This window comes from Littorina saxatilis, linkage group LG2 (assembly GCF_037325665.1).
Source record: "Littorina saxatilis isolate snail1 linkage group LG2, US_GU_Lsax_2.0, whole genome shotgun sequence".
NCBI classification, from domain to species: Eukaryota; Metazoa; Mollusca; class Gastropoda; order Littorinimorpha; family Littorinidae; genus Littorina; species Littorina saxatilis.
The window spans coordinates 66,120,300-66,146,074 of record NC_090246.1 but is presented as its reverse complement, the minus strand read 5'-3'; the positions used below and the strand labels follow the sequence as shown (position 1 = coordinate 66,146,074).

Below are 25,775 nucleotides of genomic sequence, written 5' to 3'. Positions count from 1 at the left end.
GTGTGTGTGTGCAATAAAAACAAATTCCAGGTCAAAAAGTAGAAAGATTTGAATAAATGTCCCAGATCTGCTTTTTGCAAACTATCAAATATTCACTGTGTCTACCTTTTCAAACCATACATTCAAGGATCTTCAAGGGCCAATAAAGACATGTATGTGTAGGAGAAGAAGCCCAACAACTTCTTTTTGTTGTGCTTTACAAAAGAAACTAAGCTTTCTAATTCACTTTACTCACTTTTGATTATGTTACTTATTCTTCTTCTTCTTCTGCGTTCGATGTATGTTACTTATGTGTCTGAGCAGTTCTGTAAACATTTCTCACAATTTTACGAGGGGTGAAGTATAAATTCTAGACTTTGAGTGCTGGTGACAAGAGCCATTTAGCTTTAGTTTGCATGATTGAACCGTGATATGCCTACACTCCTGGCTATTTCCAGATTAAAAAAAAATAACACTGATTGTTAGGATTATGAAGTTGGCAGTATTCTAGCATGAGAATGAAGAGAAGAAGAAAGCCTTTCTGTAAGAAAATATGAAAGGAAGTTCATCAATGGTTGAATTTATGTAATGGCTTGCACTTGTATGCATCTGCAAGAATAATTTTATCACCAATAGATGCTCTCAATGTGAAAATACATTATCATGTTGATGAAAAGGATGATTATGTAAGAGAGACAGGACTTAAAAGGGATTAGGATAGGATAACATATATCTGGCAATGATATCTTATCCTGCATGAAATTGATGAATGTATTTTCCTGATGCTGGGCAAGCCTCTCTTGGAGTAGCATACAGTACTTGTATCTCTCTCTCTCTCTCTCTTTCTCTCTCTCTCTCTCTCTCTCTCTCTCTCTCTCTCTCTCTCTCTCTCTCACACACACACACACACACACACACACACACAAAGAGAGCAAGATCATCTTTACATGTATTTCTGTAGAAATTATATGTTATTTGGCAGCCTGGACTTGGCTGTGTAGTTTCTGTAGAATAGTTGGAATGAGTTTTTTTAACGGACATGCAAGACACAGATCCTTGTCCTCGCTTATCACTGCTTTGAGTATTTACTACCCAATATTGACGGACTGTGTAATAATATCTTCTGCTATGGTCTGTTGAGACAGTGATATCAAAATCAAGACCGGAGGTCGAGATTTTGATATCACTGTCGAAACAGACCAATAGCAGAAGATATTGCTATTTCATATGTTACGTGGATTTCCATTGGTCAATTGGGCAAAACTGAGCTCAGTGCAAAAGTGATATCGACGACATTTCCGTCGATATCAGTTTTGATATCGACGACCTCTTTATTGCTTCCCCACTTCAAAAACAAAAACACCTATATTTAAAAACAAACAAATATATATGAAAATGTAATTATCCCAGAATTTAGTTGAGCAAGTGACGAAAGACTTTTTGAAAGGGAAGACATTTTAAAATTCTGAAAAGTACGAGAAAAGAGTGAACAAAAAGAAATAATAATCAGAGGGAGGGATATGGAACAGCCAAAACTGAGACAAATACTTTTGTAATTTCTTTACAGTGAATACAAAATGTCCAGAGAATTAGCAATATATCTAACATTGACTGACTGTGTGATGATATCTTCTGCTATTGGTCTGTTTCGACAGTGATATCAAAATCTCGACCTCCGGTCTCGATTTTGATATCACTGTCTCAACAGACCATAGCAGAAGATATCATCACACAGTCCGTCAATATTGGGTATTTTTGAAGAGACCCCTTCATCTCCTCCAGATCCAGTTCGTGAACCAAGTTTTTGCCAACATGTCAGATACCATTATTTTCTTGACAGTGGGTGATACTACTCTCTAAACCACATATTTTGTAACGGATTTCGTTTGATTTTGATATTGATTTGTTTTTTACTTGTTCATTGTGTTGCAATTTTACTACAGCTAATACTGATTTTACGTACTGAAAAAAGTGTCCGCTAATTAATGAACTGTTACATTTGTAGTAATCTCTAACCCCCTACTTTTAACCATCGTGCTGTGTGTCGCCATTGTTCAAGACGCTAAGACTTACTGCGATCAACTCAAATTTCTTCGTGCTTGTCAATTGATATCCGCTTGTATGACGGCTGAGCTAGGAAACCTTAAAGGATATGGTAAGTTCTACATCTTTTCAGTAATATGTTTCGTTTATTATTCAGTGAACACTTTTTGCGCAGTTTGCCATACAATGAGTGAATGACAGTATGACTATGAGTCGTAACTCGTATGACATGAGTTTGAGTTCATGGTGTAGATCATCGTTAGTGTGACTTGTGTTGGTGTTATTTTGACTACTTTGGTCAATTTAAAGATCGAATAGATAATCCAGCTTCCAGATTTTCAGCTCATTAATGTAATTAATTTTGTGTCTAGGTATGTTATAATGTTTGAAGAATGTTCCAGAAATGTTTTGCATCCATTTCATCAGACAAAATTTGCTTCTAAAAATAACTTAAGGCTACTGTACATGTACATGTAGAGCACTGTAAGGCGTGTTGTTGTTGTTGTTGTTGTTGTTGTTGTTGTTGTTGTTGTTGTTGTTGTTGTTGTTGTTGTTGTTGTTGTTGTTTTAAACACATGGAGCATTAGGAAAATAGGCTCGACCATTAGGGAGTGCTTTTCAGGGCCGGACTAGGTAAGTACTAGGGGGGGGGGGGAGGGGTACAGATGGGGGTCCGGAGGGCGAAGCCCCTTGGTGGGGGTCCAGGGGGCAAACCCCCATTTGGTGGGGGTTGCAAGGGGGCTTTACACCCCCTTGAAGCTGAAGGTTTTTTGATGTTTCTGAAGGGAAAGGAAGCCTCTCGGTCTCCTTGAACGAAAATGGTAAATTCGATAGCAAGCAAGGGTGAAAGGTGCGATTTCTCCTCGGATTTCATGATGATCCAGATGCAACCCCCTCCCTCCCCCACACACACACACACAAAAAAATCGTTTGGAAGGTACATGCTTAAGTCAGGGAGGTACATGCTTAAGCCAGGGGGGTGTTGCGCAACCCCTGTCAACCCACCCACCCCCCCCCCCCTCCATCCCTCCCTCCCTCCCCTAGTCCGGCCCTCCTTTTAGTTCATCCCAAGCAAATGACCCATTGTGAATCAATTCATATACTATAGACCCTATCCCTATTGGAGGCTATTCCATTTCCTAGCTTTCTTAAGCTCTCGCAAACTTCAAAGCATGAGCAAAGCATGTGGAACTGCTATCTTGCAAGAGCTGGGAAGGCCACAGATCAAAATTACTATGACTTTTGAAGCTTAACCGAAAAGGTCTATTGAATCAATTGAATGAGTGGACTGGTCAAGGTAGCCCCTAGGGAAGGCACCCTGACACCGGTCCAAAGATCCACCAGGGGGCACACTACCAGACTACATGTCCCCCAGTCCCGCACTGACTCCCACAGAACGTCGTTCTCTCCGGCAGCGATCCGCCTCTGGAATAACATCCCCCAAGAGGCTGTGAGCGCAGACTCCCCCCAGGCCTTCAGGACCGTCACTCTGTCAAAATCCACTCCCTGTCGGTTCGCTCCCTCCCTCATACTAGATTCCCCCCTCTCATCCCCCCAGACCCATAAGAACTTAGGAGTAATAATAATTGATATAAATGTAATTAATTTATCGCTCTTGCTCCATATTGTCCTGTTTGTACTGTTTCACTGGGGCCCAGTTGCTGCGCTAGGTACATGGGTGCTCTCAGGACGGAATTTCCGTTTTTCTCATGAGGCTGCAGACGAAAATCCGTTTTTTTGAAAATTCTGGTGTTTGGGTGGGGGGTTGCTTGAGAGGTCAGCCACCTTTGACCATGCCTTCTTCTTCTTCTTGTGATCACTCTTTGACAATGCCTGATAGGGACGGTTGTGTAAAGGTGCCAATGTTGTAGAGGGGGGGAAGGATGTCATGTCATACTGGTGAATGTGGCATCTTAAGTGCTGTGTATTTAGCCTTCCTTATAACCCCACTTTCAGGGATTCAAAGACCTTTAGTGGTAGAGAACATTTGCATTCCTGATCTATGAACCAGTGGTATTTCGCTTCAGATACATTGAGTCCTTTAGAAAGTTGGCAACTGAAACAAGCTTGCTTGAAACTTATTTCTCTTTTAATTCAAGCTATGATTCAACAATCGTTTGCAAATTTAACTCCTAAAATGAAAAAGCAGCATCAGAAAATTGCATGTGCATGGCAAGGGATATAACTCTGGAGGTTTCTGGATCTGGATCTGGATCTGGATAACCCGCCTGGGTTGGTGGTTGGCGGGTGCGCCACAGAAGCCGACGACGACTATCAACGTGACGTTTTTTGGGTGTGCGCATCTAAAAGAGTCTTAAAAGTTCACTGTACACAAGGTGGATATAGTGTACAACTCCAGCTGGTCTTCTTGCTGCTGTACTTGCGGCTTTAGTCCGTTTGCCCTAGAATGTAGGCTTTTCAAGCACAGTTAAAAAATGCTATGTTACAATGTTAAAAACTGGATAAAAACTACTGAGGCTCTGTTTTTGTCTAAGCCTTCTTCTTTTTAACCTGAGCAGTTATTCCTTTTGAAAGTATTCAATTGAAACAAACTCAGTGACCTGAAACTTGTTTCTCATTTGGTTGAAGCTATGGTTCAACAATTATTTGAGAATTTACCTCCTGCAATGATAAATTCATAAGCTTCAAGTAAAGAAGTTGTAATACAAGGGAGGTGACTGTAATTTCCTGTGTTTGTGAAAACTTTTTGTTAGCATGGTAATTTTCCTTTAATTCAGTAAACATTTTTTAAATCAAAGACAAAACTAGGTGATAAAATCAATCACCATCAAGTTTACAAGATTTTTAATTTGGGCATCTCCAATTTTAAGGTTTTGTTAGCAAGGAGAGGCTTCTAAAACCCTTCTTCAAATGTGTTGACCTTGTTTTTTGTAGACCCTCTAGCAAGAGTGATGCAACCAAACACCTTCAAGTATAGAGGTCTTTCATGTTGTGCATTCTTCCCCCCCAAATTTTGTTGTTGTTGCTGTTTTCAGTTTTAAAACAGGAGAGGCTCAAATGGCCCCTCTTGAAATGCTAAAATTCATTTTCGGCTGGGTGGTTACAAATACCTTCAAGTTTACTAAAACGGAATCTTGGCATATTTGGTAAAATATGCGTAATAAAAAGTGTTTTGATTTCCCAGTTTGTTTATGTTATGCAGGCAATATGCATCCCTGAACCTGTGTTGAAAGAAATTAATAGGTTATTGTTTCGTTTTCTTTGGAGGAAAATTAATTGAAACAAGAAAGCGTTTGAGAAAGTGAAGAGAAGTGTTATGTGCAGTGGAATAGGAACAGGAGGAATTCAAATGATTGATATGCAAATATTGCAAGAATCTCTTCTGTGCGGCTGGCTTGCTCAGCTTTCGAATATGAATAACAATAGTACATGGACTTGGATTCCTAGATGAGGTCAGGCACAATACTGAGCAAAAAGTACAAAATCAATGGTAGCCACTTTCTGGATTTTTTTGTGCAAAGAACTGTTTTCTTCTGGTTGTTAATGTTGTTGTATTGTGATTAAAGAGAGAATAAAGAATTAATATCATTTTACAGATTATTTTTTCTGTTGATGGTTATTTTGTTTTTGATTATTTTCCATTGAAAATACAACTTAAAATGGCCACTGAAACCTGACAAAAATGAGTGGTCTTGTTTGAGAAAGCACAATGGTAAGTGAAGCAGTTTGTAGTGTCATGTTTGTATTTATTTTGGTCAAACTAAGTGTATTTAACAATTAGATATGCTCATTTTCTTTCTTTAACGTATAATGTGTCGTTAGCGTGGACGAAAAAATTGCATTCTGTAAGTAATGCTTCGTGTCTCACTTCACACGCTGATCTAAGTCCATACCATCATCATATCTTTCACATGCAACTCGATATTTCCACTGATAATTGGAAGTTACTGAATAAAATGACACAATCTAGCACAAATAAAAGCAATCAAAAGACCTAGCGTTGTGAAAGAATGTGTAAAAGGCAATATCCTACGTTTTGCGTCACTGCGTTACTTACGTTTTTGCACTTCCAAAATCCAACGCGAAGTCGACACAGGCACACGAACGAATGTCAATCGACTCAATGCACTGCGGAAATTTCCACAGATTAAGAATAAATGGCCTTCACCTTTCCCACAATGCATTGAGAGGAGGTATTTTGACCTGGAAGTTGTTCGTGTCTTTGGCATTTCGCGCAAACTTACGACATCTCAAGAGTTTTTCAGACAGACGAACTTCAAGAATCATCGATCCCTAATTGATTTTGCTGTATTCAGTTGAGTTACCCAACAGGCAACTACTTTTGTTCATGTTTTATGCAAAATCACCAGCATTTGTTTAAATTGATGCTGAACTTAGTGGATTTCGTTCGTCATTCTCGCCACTCTGCCGACATTTCTTGGTGTCTTTCAATACGAACGTCAGGAAAATTTGACCTTTTCTTGAACCAAAGTTTATATTTTTGTGATTGACTTAAAGTTTCTTCGAGTTTGTATAAAGAAAGCTGTGAAGGGGAAATATTAGTTACATTTTCCTGCATTTTAATAGTGTGGCTTGTTTTAGATTACGTTCGTATTTCTGACACCATTTTCGTTTCGTGTCACTCGAACCAACGCAATCAGCAATTCAGTTCATTGTGGTAGATGGCAGATACAATGTAAATCAAAACATGTTTACGTATGTTATCTGCTACAGAAAACAGAAAAAGAAAACAAGCGAATAAGAAAAATAATCAGTTGTGAAACGATGATAATTGATGATGTTGGTAATGTTGGACACAACAATTCAGGTGTCAAAAATAACTTACGTAATAATTTTCAGACTTTGCCTGTAACTGTGAATATCTGCCATTGTTGCAATGAATCGAATGAGTGAGATCATTTCAAACTGTATCAGGAACCTCTTACACACCAGATGAGATTTCAAGAGTACTAGAATTCAAGCATAACAGACTTCACAATTTTGGTGTCTTCATAACTTACGCTTGGTGTCTTCATAACGTACGCTACATCTGATTCACTTGCCATATTATTTTCAGGCCTTCACTTTTGTTTTCAGTTGTGTTGCATGGTCTACCAGAAAGGTGATCAATTAAATCAGCAGCATTACAATGCTGCCTAATCTTGTTCTTGTAAAAAAGTGATGGACTTGCCAAATGATGTAAGTAATGGTGTCTTCACAACAACTATTTCTTGCTCAATTGATTTACACAAAATGTAGGTGCTGTCTGGCTGGATTTTATGGATAAAATGTAACTCAAACACTAGACAAAATCAAAGATTCCAAAAGTTTTAACTTGATAGAAGTATCTTGCAGTTGGTGTCCACCAAGTACTTACATCATTGTCCATGCATACCTATGATTGACGATCAATAAAGGAAAGAGACATGAAGGCAATTATGTTTTGACTTTTATTTCCGGTAAAGCTGTGTTTTTAGCTCCCATTACAATCATAGACTTTTCCATCTGAGCATTTTTTATTTTTGATGCTCATGTCAGAATTTCATTGCTCAGTATTGTGCCTGTCCTCAGATTATATTTCCGTAGTTTTGGAACAGATTTATCATGTTTTAATTCAATTATTGGTCCTAAAAAGTTTAAAGGGTTAGATAGTCTTCAGTCCTCCTTCTGGAGCAAAGTACTGCGAGTCTGGTTGGAACATAATACACTGCACTCTCCTTCATCTCTGAAGATGGCATGCATATGGAATAATGTCGATATAAAATATCAAAATAATGTAATTTATTTTGACAACTGGGCAAAAAAAGGAATAACACATGTCAATGACCTTTTAGAAAACAATTCCATTTTGTCATTTCAAAATGTACAGAACTTAATTGGTACTTCACCAGAACTCTATTTACAGTACATTGTTGTTCACTCGGCGTTGTCTCGTTATTTAAAGAACAATACAGATTATGTATATGCTGTGGGGCGGGGATGTAGCTCAGTCGGTAGCGCGCTGGATTTGTATCCAGTTGGCCGCTGTCAGCGTGAGTTCGTCCCCACGTTCGGCGAGAGATTTATTTCTCAGAGTCAACTTTGTGTGCAGACTCTCCTCGGTGTCCGAACACCCCCGTGTGTACACGCAAGCACAAGACCAAGTGCGCACGAAAAAGATCCTGTAATCCATGTCAGAGTTCGGTGGGTTATAGAAACACGAAAATACCCAGCATGCTTCCTCCGAAAACGGCGTATGGCGGGGTAAAAAAACGGTCATACACGTAAAATTCCACTCGTGCAAAAAACACGAGTGTACATGGGAGTTTCAGCCCACGAACGCAGAAGAAATGTATATGCTGTTACTGAAGAATTTTCGAAATTGTATTTTAATGATAAAGTGATGTTAAAAGCTAGAGATTTTCGAAATTTTATGACAGATATGAAATATACTCCACCCTGCTGTGTTCGATTTTGGCTCAACAAACTTTGTATTAATATTGAAGAAAAAGTTTGGCTTAATGCAAAAGAGACAACAACAGAAACCAAACTAAAAGAATTACAGTGGAAGATATTACACAATATATACCGGCACGGTGGCCTAATGGTAAGGCGTCAGTCCCGTGATCGGGAGGTCGTGGGTTCGAACCCCGGCCGGGTCATACCTAAGACTTTAAAATTGGCAATCTAGTGGCTGCTCCGCCTGGCGTCTGGCATTATGGGGTTAGTGCTAGGACTGGTTGGTCCGGTGTCAGAATAATGTGACTGGATGAGACACGAAGCCTGTGCTGCGACTTCTGTCTTGTGTATGGCACACATTATATGTCAAAGCAGCACCGCCCTGATATGGCCCTTCGTGGTCGGCTGGGCGTTAAGCAAACAAACAAACACAATATATACCCAACCAATATTCTTCTCTTAAAAATGGGGCTCGCAAATAACGATAAATGTCCATATTGTATTGAACAAGTTGATTATATTGAACATTTCTTTTTCTATTGCAGTAAAATTCACCATTTGTGGAAGCATGTTGAAACATTGTTTTACGATCGATATAACATAGCAATTATTTTACAAGCAACAGATGTGCTGATTTGTGTGCAAGATAAGAATGGTTTGACACATGATATGTCTAAGTATCTTACCCATTTAATCTTGATTGGAAAAATGTGTATAAGTAAATTTAGATATGGGACACCCCTTGAAATATTATTTATTTTTCAAAGGGACTTAACCCTTAGGGGCCCGTCGCGATATAACCTTGAATGGTTGAAAACGACGTTAAACACCAAATAAAGAAAGAAAGAAAGAACCCTCAGGGGCCTGGTATAAAACAAGTGTAAGTTTAAATTGAGTGTTTGAAATAATAATATTTAGAGACTGTTATTTATGGGATAGAAATGTATGATATACTCCAGGCTTACTACATGTTTGAATTAAAATTTAAAAAAGAAAAAAAAAAGGGGAAAATGATGACACAATTGTTGAAGTAAGAGATTGGACAAGCAAACGGAGACTTTTGAATCTATAGGCACGAATAAATAATAATGGTGATAATGAAAATTTTAAAAATTTTTTATTTATTTATTTATTTTATTTTTTTATAGATCTATAAATAAAATTAAAAAAATAGTAAAAAAGAAGCTGAAATTGAAAGTTATGAGATGAATAAATTGATATTTATTTCGAAGTAATTTCAGATTGTTATATATATATATATATTTTTTTTTTAATCTACTTTGATTTTGTTTATTTTTATTTTAATATAAAAAAAAGAAAAAGAAAAAAGTGTGACCATTTGTTTTAAAATTATATAAATGTAATGGAAAAGAAGAATGTAATGGAAAAAAATTTGAATTTTGTTTTAATCAGGGCATTATAAATAGCTGCTAAGGGTGGGGATGTAGCTCAGTCGGTAGCGCGCTGGATTTGTATCCAGTTGGCCGCTGTCAGCGTGAGTTCGTCCCCACGTTCGGCGAGAGATTTATTTCTCAGAGTCAACTTTGTGTGCAGACTCTCCTCGGTGTCCGAACACCCCCCGTGTGTACACGCAAGCACAAGACCAAGTGCGCACGAAAAAGATCCTGTAATCCATGTCAGAGTTCGGTGGGTTATAGAAACACGAAAATACCCAGCATGCTTCCTCCGAAAAACGGCGTATGGCTGCCTAAATGGCGGGGTAAAAAACAGTCATACACGTACAATTCCACTCGTGCAAAAAACACGAGTGTACGTGGGAGTTTCAGCCCACGAACGCAGAAGAAGAAGCTGCTAAGGAAAAAAAGAATAGATAAGAAATAGTTATTAAGGAAAAATTAAATATGTAAGAATTTTGTGTGTGTGTGTGTGTGTGTGTGTGTGGATACAATAGGCAATTTTTTTTTATTTAAAAAAAAAACTAACTTTTTTTTTTGGGGGGGGAGATTTTATTTAATAAACTGATTGACTGTTTTACATTTTGTATAACATAGATATAATGTTTACGTAATATAATATATAATGAGCTGTTATTGATATTATAAGATCGTAAAATAAAGCATCTGGGTCATTCTCAGAAATGGTGGTCCAGTGAGAGTGAGTAGGGGTGACACATTTGAAATCATGAAAAAGTAAATTAAAATTATTTCTACCACGACTTTTTTCATCTGAATCTATTCCTGAGACATTAAAGCATTGTTGTATGTCAATAAAAATGGTTTCTATACGTTGGTTTTGTTTTTGTGTGCTTTTCAATTGCGAAGTTCAGCCGTTTCCGGATCGCCGAAGCGTTACACGACTTTCGTGATCAACAATATGTTCAGTCTCATGGCTAAATGCAAACACCAACAAATTACTGCAATCGACAGTCAGGAGTTCAGTCTTGGACGTAGCAACACATCTTTGCAAAAACTCACGCTGAATTTGAAGTTACGGGCTTCGAACAAAAAATTATGAATGTCGTAACGCATCGTATCCAGACTCGACGCGCGAACATCGGACAGCAATGTGCTCCATGACTTTGCCACATCACGGCTATTTTTAGCTCTTTGGCGCACAGGAAGTTCGAACAAGAAAATAGTCCTTTGAATCACAGCCAAATATTCACAGAAAACACCAGAATCATATCATTTGCTGAAACTCATGGCGTCGTTTCCTGACCTACGTTACGACTGAAGATGGTTTTTACTTAATTGTCGAGCCTGCAAAGCTTTGTCACAAACTTACACACCGCGGATGGCGACAATGTAGTGTCGGAAGGATATCGAGTGCAAACTGTCTCTCAAACTAAGCGCGAAGTTTAGCGGAACAAAGCAGCCAAGAAGTTTTCGTATCCTCTGATCGTCGATGTTCGACATTCATCAAGTACTTAAAATAAGGGTAATCTGAACGCAACAGGAACTTTCAACAAATACAGCAAACTCTGACGAATTGTGTTTTGTGTAGTTATTTTGGGTCCGACGGGTTTTGCCGGCAGGAAAGGCCAAACAGTGCAGATTCATGTCTGTTGCACAGGAACCGAAAGTGGTTCAAGCATTTCGTTTCTGTGTTGCGACATTCACCTTAGTATTGGTCCAAATGTCATTTTTTTTACCAATATTAGTTGAAGTCCTTACCTTTCATAACTAGAATGTGTTGGGTAGAACACAAAAATACTGCAGAACTGATAAAAAATGCACAAAGGATTGAAGGCTTAGGTGGTTTAAGGGGAGGTTCTAGTATAAAATATCACCAAAATCGCTTCAGTTGTGTTCCTATTTAGAATGGGAAATATTAATGGATTTCGGCTCAAATAAAGTCAAATGCATTGCTGACCCATATATTGTGTTAGTTAATATGTCACGACAACTGCCGTTGAGAAACAATTCAACGGAAAAACATACATTATCTAGAAACCGAAAATAGTGATGTTGGCGTTTCCTTGATAATTCTTCAAGGAGCGCACATTTTTTAAAGAAATTCAAAACATACAATAACATGTAATTGGACTACATTTTGTGGAATCAAAATTACGTTATTTTAATTAAAACGTTGATTTCATCATATTTACATATAACGGTTTTAACTGACAAGCTATATTTTCTTTGATTTTATCCCGACCCACAAACGCCTTCCACAAAGTGTAGTCCTATGAATACTAAAAAGCCATGCTACGTTTTGTTCCAGTCGGTTGAGAACATTTTGAGTTATCAAGGAAACGGCGAAGCAAGGTGCCGAAAACATCATTCTGAGAAAAAAAGGCTTCAAAGTTTAGATACTTTTTATTCTTGTTGAAATTCACAACATTTCATAAAGATCGGTGAAAAATTAGAAAATAACGGTTTATAACTGACAAAAGCTTGGTTTTCTTCTGAAAAGTACGTATTGAAACTCAGTTATGGACAACGGACCTACTCACAAAATTTCATAAAGATTGGTGAAAAAACGGGATTTAACGGGTTTTTAACTGCCAAAAATCAACTTTTTATTCTTGTTGAAATTCAGTTAGGGACAACCAACCTAACCACAACATTTCATAAAGATCGGTGAAAAATTAGAAAATAACGGTTTATAACGGGTTTTTAACTGCCAATAATTAACTTTTTCTTCTTGAAAAGTTTGTATTGGAGATCAGTTAGGGACAATGGTCCAATTTTGGTGTAAATCCGACGATTAGGGACTAAGAAACAAGGAGCAGAGTGTTTTTTGGCGGTTAAACTGTCATTTTAACGGTTTAATGATTTGGTGAAATTTCTTCCACCACAATACTATACAATGTTTTATCTACCCATTATTGCAAGAACCCCAAAATCACAACTGAAGCGATTTTGGTGATATTTTATACTAGAACCTCCCCTTAAAGTTGGAATTTGGTATCCATGTTACAACATTCATCACGTAAATACAACACTTTAAAACGTCTCTTATTCAGCAACCAATTACTCTTTTTGTCTAATTTTTGCATTATTATGTATAGCAAACAATAGACTTCATAGTAAAAACAATTATTTTGTATTTCTTGACACTTTATTTTTGACTCACATGCGAAGCAAAAGTGAGTCTATGTACTCACCCGAGTCGTCCGTCCGTCCGGACGTCCGGACGTCCGGACGTCCGGAAAACTTTAACGTTGGATATTTCTTGGACACTATTCAGTCTATCAGTACCAAATTTGGCAAGATGGTGTATGATGACAAGGCCCCAAAAAACATACATAGCATCTTGACCTTGCTTCAAGGTCAAGGTCGCAGGGGCCATAAATGTTGCCTAAAAAACAGCTATTTTTCCCATTTTTCCCATTTTCTCTGAAGTTTTTGAGATTCAACACCTCACCTATATATGATATATAGGGCAAAGTAAGCCCCACCTTTTGATACCAGTTTGGTTTACCTTGCTTCAAGGTCAAGGTCACAGGAGCTCTTCAAAGTTGGATTGTATACATATTTTGAAGTGACCTTGACCCTGAACTATGGAAGATAACTGTTTCAAACTTAAACATTATGTGGGGCACATGTTATGCTTTCATCATGAGACACATTTGGTCACATATGATCAAGGTCAAGGTCACTTTGACCCTTATGAAATGTGACCAAAATAAGGTAGTGAACCACTAAAAGTGACCATATCTCATGGTAGAAAGAGCCAATAAGCACCATTGTACTTCCTATGTCTTGAATTAACAGCTTTGTGTTGCATGACCTTGGATGACCTTGACCTTGGGTCAAGGTCACATGTATTTTGGTAGGAAAAATGTGTAAAGCATGTGAGTCGTATGGGCTTTGCCCTTCTTGTTTACTTTGTATGTAACACTTTGGACCACCATTTCTGAGAATGACCCATCTCCGTTTGTAAGCCCTAATATCTCATTGGAAAAAAAAGCTGATTTCCCCCCCCCCCCCCCCCCCCCCCAAAAAAAAACCCTTCAAGTTTACAAGATTGTACATATTATGCATATCCGCAAAGCCTGTTTGTTCTGAAATAGATTTAGAGTCAAAAGAGGCCATTCAAATCCTCCCTGAAATGCGAAAATTCGTTTTTGAGTGGAGGGCGCTGCCCCCCTGGACCCCCCAGCAAGGGTGCTGCCCCTGCACCCTGCCGGGGCCTTAACGGCCCCTGGACCACGACCTTTTCAGTTTTTACATTTTCCAGCAGTAGCCCCACAGCCCAGGGCCTAAAATTGGGCTCCAGGGTGAAACCTGAAAAGCAGTAGCTTGCCTACAAACCCACCCCTGTTTTTATTTTCATAGGTACACTATCCACTTTATCTTTCACTCTGGGGACCTAAGGCACACCAACCAGTGAAGATAATTGCCCTGTATAGGGATTCCTTCAGTATTGAAGAAGAAATTTAGTGCAGAATAGGATGCCTGTAGTGTAATTCAATGTTGTACACTCTTACCCTCTCTGACTCTCTCTGCACCTCGTTTTCTGTTTTTTTTTTCTCTTCATCAGTGGCTTGGCCAATAAATACACATTTTTGAAGGTTTAATTTAAAGTGGTTTCAATTTCAAACTTTTAGTTCATATTCTCAATTATCACCATCAGATTTGAGTGGAGGCAGTACAGCGCTGAAAGTCCACAAAATTGGGCACTAGCCTTTGGCTAGTACTTCTCATAATTTACTATCCAGAGCAAATTTGAGACTTTTTACTCGCCAAACCAACCATTTGTTTTAGCAACTTTACTCGCATTTGGCGAGTAGATTACCATTTCTACTTGCCATTTACATGTTTCTACTAGCCATGGCAAGTAAAATACTCGCCACTTTCAGGCCTGCAGTAGACTAATTAGAGAAAAACTCTTTAAGCATCAAAAGCAGTGGTCCTGTTAGTGTTACTACTTACTGAGTCCAATTCAGATTTGTACCATTACATTTACAATGATAATGAACTTTCCGATGTGTCTTCAATTGCCTTTGCTGTCTTTTTTCATTTATTTTTTTATGAGCGTTTGAACGTCTCTTTGCAGATCCTTTCGCCGATACTGAGGACAATGATGGTAGCGGCGCAGGCATCCAAGGTGGACTGATCCACATCCGTATCCAACAGAGAAACGGACGGAAAACCCTGACCACAGTACAGGGAATCCACCCGAAGTTCGACCTAAAGAAACTTGCCAGAGTGTGCAAGAAGGTAAAATGTTTTCACCAGTCTACCCCCGGAACCGGACACCGTTTTGGTTCTCACAAAACATATTTAGCTACAGAGGGCTTAGCTCCGTGGCTCTCTGATTAGGGGGTCTCCTTTGGTTTTATCATTTACTTGGCCCACTGACGACCACACCCCCACCCCCCACCCCGCATTTCATTTCCCTCTGTTTTGGTGTTCATTTGTTTTTATGCCTGTAAAAATTATGCGGAAATCAAGAATTAGTGCTCTCAGACTGCACTAAATACATTCATTTGATAATTAGGTGGGTCTCAGTTACACGTGCAGGCCAATACGTCCGCATTTCCGCAGAAATCCCTGGTTTTTGTTTATTTTACAATTCCTCGTTTAAATAAAAATGTCCTTGTAAACAAATCCTGAACCCCCAAAAAGAGGAAAATACAGGGAACGGTAAACGAACGTTGTGTGTGTCTGCAAGGCAAATGACCAAGCCGTCCGCAACTGGATAAACGGTAAATCGCTGAATCTGCAAATGCTTCGATTTGAGTAAAATGGCAATTTTGGTTTATGCTTCCAGGGATGTCGTCGGGCATCGGACATATAACGATGAAAATCCCCAAATGTCCGATTCACATTGCCGCATGTCGATCAGATGTCCTATCGTTTTAGCCTGAGCGTGGTCATTGTCCGATATGTATTCCATTCCTTCGGACAGCGTGATATTCGTTAATTTTCATTTCAAGATACAAATCTTCTAAAAGACCGAACGCTCTCGTGTTCAGCTGAGACTGAAGTTGCCAGTGCCGCATGCGGATCTTTTCTTTTGTCGGGAATTCCCGAACCGTTTGCGGTATGCGCCGTTTGGGTATAACCGTCTCGGTGCAGCGCACTGATCTAAAAATAGTTGATTATTTTTAGATCAGTGCATGCTACAGGAGTACGGGAGACAACTCCAACTGACTAAATTTGTCGTCTGCTTTTTTTTTTGATAAGAGACGAAGCACTGAATTATGCCGCTGAAAAAAAAACTAAAGCCTGCAAAAGATCAGCATTAGATCAAACCGATCATTTTGTTTTTCAACTTTTATCCAAATCATGCAGTTTGTAATCAAAGTAAGAGCTCTGAAGTTCGTCATGTTGGTTTCTTTTTTGTGGTTTCTTTGAAACTAAACAAATACAACATTATACGCACACTGTGTTGATGTATTTACTATATTATGTGTGTGTTCTACAGCGCGCGCGTGGGTGTGTGTGTGTTTGTGCGTGTGTGTGTGGGCGCATGACTTTGGAACAATTCCATGGAATGTGTTATAAGCTGTTTGGCGCAAATTTATAATGTCCTATTACACTTTCTGAAAGCGGTCAAATGTCCTGTTGATGCTGAAGAACTCAGTATGAATTTGTAGCAACATCCCTGTGTTTCACGTCTTGAAATGTGATTATGTCGAAAGTAAGGTTGAAGAACGATTGGAGGTGTGACTGGTTGTATGCAGAACATGATTGCAACCCCATAAACGATGTTATTCAGACAGGCATGAACACTTCTGCAAGGAGGTTGCCAGGAATCCTATCCTAAAAGGATTTCTTATTTTCGGCGGCATTTCTGAGCTCAATGAAAGTTACAGCGATTTTCGGAAGTTTTATGCAGTCATTGCATTGATGTCCCCTTTTTATGTTAGGCAGATGTGCTCAAGAGATGATATTTTCAAAAAGTCTACATCATCTGGGGGCACTGCACCCAGACCCCTGGTACCACTAAGCATTCTCACTCTCGGCCATAGCTTTTCATGGTTCTTTGTTCCCCTTCTCTTCGTCTTATTTTTACTGGATATTTACACATCTTGACCCCATGCCAGGAACCTTCATACAAGCTCACCAGTAACTACAGTACATAAAAGGTTCCATTTTGTGGTTCTGAAAATACAGTGGAACCCCTTATTACTGTTATTGGTTTTATGTGTTTGGTTGGTCTCTTCTTTGGTAGTGCAATAGCGTTAATTATGGATTGTTGTTATCATCATTTACATAAAAACGTATCTGTTAATCCAAACAATGATATAATTACTGTGATGTTCTTAACTACACTTTAACATGGAATGTATGTATGTAGGTATGTATGTATGTATGTAGGTATGTATGCATGTGTGTTGGTGTGTCGGTGTGTCATGTGTGCAAGAAAAAAGGGTATTGTAGTTGTACATATATTACTTTAGATTTTTTTTTATTTATTTTTTTTTTTTATCATGGGTTTTATGAATTTTCTTCTCTTATTCTTTTATAATTATTAATTAATGACCTATATGTGCTGATGACCAATTTAATTTCCTTTGTTGGATCAATAAAATGTTATGAGTTATGAGTTATGAAAGACCCCCCTCTCAAACGACTACCCTGCCACAACGACCTTTTTTTTTTTAACCGATGTGTTTTCTTATATAGTTGTCACCAGTGTAGCAACCACCCCGCTCTGACGTCAAAGGACCGACCTAACAGCTTGTGTAACGACTTTGTCAGACCACAGGCGGAGGTATCGTTCACTGGACCACCATTATGATAGTAAGACTACTTGTAGTCTTACTATGATAGTAGTAGTCCAGAGAACGATACCTCCGCCTGTGGTCAGACAAAGCCAAGACTCAGTCAGCGTAACGCATCACTGACAAACCGGTTATGATCAGTTGAATAGCATTCACCTAATGGAAGTCGCCGCGGATTTTCATTTCGCTCAATTAGCGATTACCGGTACTTTATTAGCTCTCTACTCAAGACTCGGCGCTTTTCTCTTTCTTTCGCGAATCTTCATTGTCAACAAGTCGTTGTGACAAGATAGCGTACCGAGAAACACCGGATGTATGCGCGATATTTCGTTTTTTTGTGTCTCGCGATAGTTGGAGGAGCGAGAGCCGCCATGTTGTGTTTTCGTCTGCTCGAAATGTGCGCAAAATTCGTAAATCATATCCAAAAAGCTTATTCCGGGCGGGAGTGTGTTGGTTACAAATTGTGTGTGTGATATTTTTCTTCAAACTTTTTCACTTTTCTTCTTTGTTTCACTTGTTTATTCTCGGAGCCGATTTCGCCAAATACCGTACTTTCGTTTGCCTGGTTGTTTTGATTGATTGACACAATCTGATTATATTTTTTTCTACAGCGGCTAATATAGTGACGCGGCCTATACGTGGCTCGTCCCAATTTTTTTTTTTTTAAAGTCGGGGGTGCGGCTTATAAAACGGTGCGTCTTGTAATCCGTCAAATACGCTAACTCTTTTTGCATTGAAACATGCACCAGAACTGGAGGACACCATCGACAATGTCAAATATGAAATCGAAGCAGTTTGCCTGAGGAAACGGTCGTCAGCAACTCAAACTTCTCTGTTTTCTTTTTTTAAGAAAATCTGAGGTGACTTTCTTTGTGGCCCCCTGACCCCGCCCCCTCCCTCTGTAAGGACCCCCCTCCATAAGGACCGATTTTTGTCAACATTTTCAAGGTCGCTAGAGAGGGGTTCCACTGTATAGGAATTATACCTTTCAGCTACAGCTACGCGATTTTGAATATTTTTTTGCCGGTTGTGTTTTGGGTTTTTGTTGGTGTTTTTTTCCTTTTCCTTTTTGTTTTAAATAGTAAGAAGATATCCCATGCCACACTTGGCGTCGTGTGATAGATGTATTGATTTTGTGTTAAAAAAAAAATCCCATTCTCGATGGGCGCGTAGCCTAGTAGTTAGGCTGTAGGCCTTCTGTGTGGAAGGTTTAAATCCCGTTAGTGTATGATGGGTTAAGGGTGGAGATTTTTCTTATCTCCCAGGTCAAATTATATGCAGACCTGCTAGTGCTTTATTATTCTGCGGGTCTGCATGCAAGCACAAGATGAGGTACCCATCAAAATGATCCTGTAACCCATGATGGGCTATGAAAACCCTAAAACTCCCATCACCCATCCCCTGGATTTAGAGTGTGACTGCCTAAATGGTTTCGTAAAAGCCCTCTCATGCCTACGAGTGAACATGGGACTGGGAATTGCAGCCCATGAACGCAGAAGTCTCCATTCTCATTTGAGGATTTGTGGTATCTTTATGGTTACTGATTCTGACTGTGACAGTGACTGGTGCAAGCCAATATTGCTTTTGTGTCGTTTCCTTTCTTATTTGGGGTGTTTTGATTTTGTGTGTGTCAACAGAAGTTTAACTGTAACGGCACGGTGGTGGAGCATCCTGAATATGGTGAGGTCATCCAGTTGCAAGGAGACAAGCGTGAGGCCATGAATAGCTTCTTGTCGGAAGTTGGGATTGCCTCCAGTGATTTAATCAAGGTGAGTTTTGTCTGTGGTCAGCAGGGTTTTATGTGGGTGGTTTTTTTTCTCGTTTTATTTGTGGGTTTTTCTCGTGTTTTTTTTGGTGGGGGGGGGGGGGGGGGGGGGGGGGAGTGGTAACCATGGTGGTTAATACTGTACATGTAGCTCAAAATATGCTCTTGAAGTGACATGCAGCTTATTGGATTGTGATTACTGTGATGTCGATCATGACTCAAAATGTCATCTTGGAAGTAAGACAAATCACCAGTTTGTTATAACTCAGACATCGTGATGTCTCAGGTCTTGGAAGGTTAGCTTTTTTTGTTGTGTGTATCCATGTACTTCGATGTTGCAGCAAGTTTTAAAGGTACACTTCTTCTCAAATTCACATGCACACACACCCTTAGACTTACAGCCATGTGCCAAGCAACCATCCCTTTAAAAATAAACGATTTCATTTTATTTCCTGCACGGAAACAAAAACTGCAATTTGTCGACAAATAAATTGTTGTCATTGTCCTGGTGGGTTATCGAATGGATAGAATAATTGTGTCAATAGCCAACATGGAGGTCCAGTAGTCTCAACGAGAGTTCTTTCTATATTGGGTAGTTTATGTCAAAACTTTGTGCTTGATAACATAAAGTTGTAACACATACCGGTAGGTCGCACACAGTTTTTAGCCCGGGATTGTGATTACTGTGATGTCGAACGTGATTCAAAATCTAATCTTGGAAGTAAGACAAACCACCAGTTTGTTATAACTCAGACATCGTGATGTCTCAGGTCTTGGAAGGTTAGGTAGGAGATAAATCCTTGCGTCCGTTCTGCTCTGAGACATGTACTGCAACTTAAAAAGTTTACGTGCATTTGATTAGTCTTAATCACTTTATGTTCATGTGCTTTGTTTAATTTTTTTCCAGGTTCACGGTTTCTAAGTCATCAATCAGCGCGGAGGCGTTCTCAAGGTTGTCTGCTTCTTCTGCCATGCACATTGTCATCAGATAACATGTACATAGACACTGTGGATTTGTTTTTTTCTGCGTAGGTCCCCACTCCTCATCCCCATTTTACCTTTATGTCTGCATGTTTTTATCTTCTTTTTGTGTGACTCGGAGCACTTCTAGGACTTACCAGTATAGAGTTTTACTTGATTGGTTTACATGGAAATTTGAACAAAAGTGTGAGCACCATCAGTCTTGGAACTCAGAAATAGTGATGGATTGCCAGTGTCATGATTTGTTCAGAATGATGAAAAAAGTCTTTTGTAATGAATAAAATCTGCGTTCTTCATCTTTTGACTCATCTGTAACTGTGCGTGTGTGAGAGAGAGAGAGAGAGAGAGAGATCTGTATACAAGTAGCTTTGAATGTTTATTTAAGTTTTTTTAACCTTTGCCAGACTGCGCCTTTGACTACACATGGAAGACAGGGTGGACCCATGATTCCCAAAGACTGAAGCAAAAACGTTCATTATTCGACGTGCGTCCACTTTGACCCATGACTCTCAAAGAAAAAAAAACTTGGACCCACATCTTTTTTACAGTGACAAGTACTGGAATGGAAAACTCGTGGGTGACTGCTACTTTCAGTTTCGTTTTCCCACAAACTAGAGAGAAACTGAAACTAAGTTACTCTGTTCAGAGTATTGGTCCAAGTGGACGCACGCCGTTCTTTGTGTGTAGTCAAACTTTCGCATAGTTTTAATTTAAAAAAAATTAGAACAAGAAAGTGTCTGAAGCATTTTTGACTCACATGCGAAGCAAAAGTGAGTCTATGTACTCACCCGAGTCGTCTGTCCGTCCGGACGTCCGTCCGGAAAACTTTAACGTTGGATATTTCTTGGACACTATTCAGTCTATCAGTACCAAATTTGGCAAGATGGTGTATGATGACAAGGCCCCAAAAAACATATATAGCATCTTGACCTTGCTTCAAGGTCAAGGTCGCAGGGGCCATAAATGTTGCCTAAAAAACAGCTATTTTTCACATTTTCTCTGAAGTTTTTGAGATTCAATACCTCACCTATATATGATATATATAGGGCAAAGTAAGCCCCATCTTTTGATACCAGTTTGGTTTACCTTGCTTCAAGGTCAAGGTCACAGGAGCTCTTCAAAGTTGGATTGTATACATATTTTGAAGTGACCTTGACCCTGAACTATGGAAGATAACTGTTTCAAACTTAAAAATTATGTGGGGCACATGTTATGCTTTCATCATGAGACACATTTGGTCACATATGATCAAGGTCAAGGTCACTTTAACCCTTATGAAATGTGACCAAAATAAGGTAGTGAACCACTAAAAGTGACCATATCTCATGGTAGAAAGAGCCAATAAGCACCATTGTACTTCCTATGTCTTGAATTAACAGCTTTGTGTTGCATGACCTTGGATGACCTTGACTGTATTTTGGTAGGAAAAATGTGTAAAGCAGTTCTTAGTGTATGATGTCATTGCTAGGTTTAGTTATTTGACCTTGACCCTGAAGGTCAAGGTCATGTCAAGGTCAAGCATGTGAGTCGTATGGGCTTTGCCCTTCTTGTTTAAATTTCATTGAACAAATCCAAATAGTAAATGACATGTCAGCATTGAAAGACCCTTCTGGGTCCACATGGAACCAGAAGGTCCGGCGAAGGTTAAAGATGTCTCTTCTTCATGAAGACTACAGATCTGAATCATTTCATGGTAAACCTGCCAATGCCAGATTGTTGACTCTTGATGTGGTGTGCACAAGAAAGTGCCCAACTGGATGGGAACCTGGTGCACGGACAGATTGGTTGAAATTGAGAATTGTTAAGATTTCGACCAATCCAACCAAGTGCTAGGTTACCACCCAGTTCGGCCCTTTCTTGTGCACACCAACCCTGCTCTACACCAAAACTAACAAATGGAAATGTTCTGATTCTGTAAGAAATCTGTTGTGCTGTACACCAGTATGTAAGCATGATCTTCCAATCTATATTCACTGACATAACTTCTTATTTCATAGGAGAATTAAACAAATTGGTGCACTCAATACAGCCACCTTTCAAACATCAGAATAAAAAAAAACAATTTTGTCAACACAGTCATAAAAGCGTACAGATTTTTTTGTACACTCATCGCGCTCGGAGTGAACTGAAAGGGATAAGGTCCCGTTTTCAAATGCGCAGAACCCACGTCGAGTGTAGGCGCCTGCCAACATGTGATATAAACATACCGTGGTGTTTTGAACAGAATTTCATGGAAATGAAGTTAAAAGTAAGAGCTGTCAGTTACTTCTTGCTGAGCGTTGGCCTATCTCGAGTCAGCGAACTCGGACAAATAGTTCTCCATGGAAAATGAAAGTAAATAAAACATCTTGTTTTCGTGCCTCGTTGTTACTAGACAGATCAATGACATCTAGTTGAACTGCAGCACCGAAAGTGAGCATTTGAAATGAAAACGTTTCACATTGTTGTGAGCCTTGAATACTTATAAGATATGACAAGGTACACGTTGTTCGCCTAGACAGCAGCAGACAAGACGACACGCCGCAGCTAAATTAAAACTTGACTAAATGTAAAATTAAGTAAAAGTGCAATGCCTTTCGAACAGTCAACAACTCGGCCATACCTCCCTTTCACACACACACACACACGCTCTCTTTCTCTCTCTTACACACGCATGCACACACGTACATACACTCACACGCACACAACCACACACATAGACATGCATTCTCTTACTCCTACAATATATGAGCGACCAAATAGGGGGGGGGGGGGGGGGGGACTTTGTTGCGCAACATGGCACACAGCTGAACTGCTCGCAGCAGAGTATTTCCAGAGATCTACACCATATCAGGTATTTCCAAGGGGGTCATGCCAATACGTCCCAGTACCATTGTGTCCCAGTACCATTGCGTCCCAAAAAAATGCCGTCTCATTGCGTCCCATTAAGCAATCCCATTGGGTCCCAATACCATTGGGTCCCAGTGCCATTGCGTCCCAACAAAATTGCGTGTCGATAGGTCCCAACAAAATTGCATCTCGATACGTCCCATTACGACCCCGTACCATTACGTCCCAACACAATTTTTACTTGAGCAATGCTTGAACGCTGCGGTGGGCAGTGTGTGTGGGGGTGAATGGGGAGGTGAGGTGGGCACAGTGAGGTGTGGGCCGCGGAAGGGGGGATGGGGTACGTGATCATCGTGGTCAGACTAGGGGAGAGAAGGGATGGGTGGGTGTGAACAGTGATTAAGGATGGAGAAGAGATAAATAAATAAACATACACACAATCTGTTAAACACATTGATTTATGAGATATTTCGTTGGTCAGACAATTTTTATTTTTAATTCATTATATATATTTTAATTCAAGAGTCAAAATTTATTTTGATTTTAAGTGACACGTAGAAGATAACATATTGTAACAAGTATTATGACCCCTATTTTTCCTTCATGATTTTTCATAAAGAAGAAATGCACTGTCTGATTGTGCAGTTTCCAATACTTATTCTGTGTTTGTCAATTATTGTTCTCCAGTCACAGAGAGAGAGAGAGACAAGACAAAACAAGACAAGACAAGACAAAACAAGACAAGACAAGACAAAGACAAATTATGGGGGCCAGGAGGCCCCCATTCATACGGATAGTTTCGAGGTTGACCATGGGCAGCGCCATTTTGTTGTGAAATACGTCATCAGTTTGTGTACACAGGAAGTTGTGACATCCGTCACCCTATGGGAGGGGTGAAGGCAACATTGTTCATCAGTAGAAAGTTGTGAAATCCGTCACCCTATGGGAGGGAGGTGTGAAGGCAAAATTGGTCATCACTGAGTCTGTGTAACACAGGAAGTTGTGAAATACGTCACCCTATGGGAGGGGTGACAGCAAAATTGTTCAACAAAAACATCTTAGGTCGACCTGTGCAGGGTCAACCGCAACAAACTCAAACCATTCATACTTTGCTGTATTTGAGTGACTTATATACCGACATTTTTATTTCTTATTTTTAGCACAGGTGTAGGAAAAAATCATGAACCAAAATGTTATTTATTTTCTAATTTAACATTTGTTTTACAAATGTGACCATGGTCTTTTAAACATACAGTGACATTAAACATTGTTATGTTAAAAAAAAGAAAAAAGATAAAAAGCTTTTGTGCACAAATCAGAAAATACATTGTACATTTTACCTACAGGCCAAACCGTGAGTGTCTGTGGCAAAGCCCGACCCAGGAAATTGCACTGATTTTATATTTAGATCAGTGGGAAATTGTCAAGAACAGGCGCTTGCATTTGGATGTGTCCAATGATAGTAGGTTTGGTTGTGATCAATCAGAATAATGTAGGAATAAAAAATGTATGACAGTTTGGTATGATGACATGTAATTCACATATGCTGAAATATAAAATTATACATCATGTAATATTATTATGGCTGTTGCCATGACCATGAAGCCCAACAAAGGTTTAATGTAATGTAATTCAAAATACCAAAACCAAGCACCTATTAATCTCGTCTATGGGCGTGAAGATTGAGGCCGTCTGCCAGTAGCGGTTAGGCCCGGTCATACAGTGGAACCCCTCTCTAGCGACCTTGAAAATGTTGACAAAAATCGGTCCTTATGGAGGCGGTGGTCCTTACAGAGGGAGGGGGGCGGAGTCAGGGGGCCACAAAGAAAGTCAGATTTTCTTAAAAAAAAGAAAACAGAGAAGTTTGAGTTGCTCAGACCGTTCCCTCAAGCAAACTGCTTCGATTTCATGTTTGTCCATGGTGTCCACCAGTTCTGGTGCATGTAGGCCTACTACCCTGGCCAAGTTTCCTCTCAAGACATCAAAGAGACCGCCCCATAGGTTAAACTCCCCATAGGTTAAACTCGGTCACTGACCCGGGTGCAGGAAGTGTTTCCTCTCTCAGATATGAAAGGGGAACCACCTCTCATAGCTAAAACTGGGTCAATGACCCCTGGGAAGAAGGTCAGTGTCTATAAAATTTTAATCCTAGGCCTGCGGCCAGGGGGGGGGGAGGGGGGGGAGGGTACCATTTGAGAATACCGGTACCATTTGAGAATCAGACCAAATGAGAATTGAACCATTTGAGAACATCCTTTTTTTTTCAATCACTACATCGAAGGCCTGCGGCCCGGGGTTCACATGGGTTGGTGTGTTTGTTTGTTTCAAACCCACACCCATATACACACATTTCACATTTAAACCATTGGTCCGTAATGTCGGCCCCCTGTCGATATTTATCGATTAAGTTCCTTGTTCTTAAAAACGAGGGTAATGGCATATAAGCAAACAGGTGGGTTTTTTACATCCAGCCCTCGCCTATGGGAGGGTTTAATCTAATGACAATACGTTTAAAAAAAATGTTAGAATATGAATCAAAGAAGAAATAACAAGCAAACAACCGAACAAACAAACGATTAACAGACTCAGTAAACAAACAAACAAAAACACACATACAAACGAACATAACATAAGAGA

The 25,775-nt window shown here is 39.5% G+C and overlaps 1 protein-coding gene across 1 annotated transcript; it reads left to right on the top strand.

Moving 5' to 3' along the window:
* The first annotated feature begins 1,973 nt into the window (after window positions 1-1,973).
* LOC138959556 (eukaryotic translation initiation factor eIF1-like) lies at window positions 1,974-20,605 on the top strand. The gene is made up of 4 exons (XM_070331082.1): window positions 1,974-2,134; window positions 14,887-15,050; window positions 19,201-19,332; window positions 20,236-20,605. The coding sequence occupies exons 1-4, from the start codon at window positions 2,101-2,103 to the stop codon at window positions 20,248-20,250; spliced, it is 345 nt and encodes a 114-aa protein (XP_070187183.1). The 5' UTR covers window positions 1,974-2,100; the 3' UTR covers window positions 20,251-20,605.
* The last annotated feature ends 5,170 nt before the right edge of the window (window positions 20,606-25,775 follow it).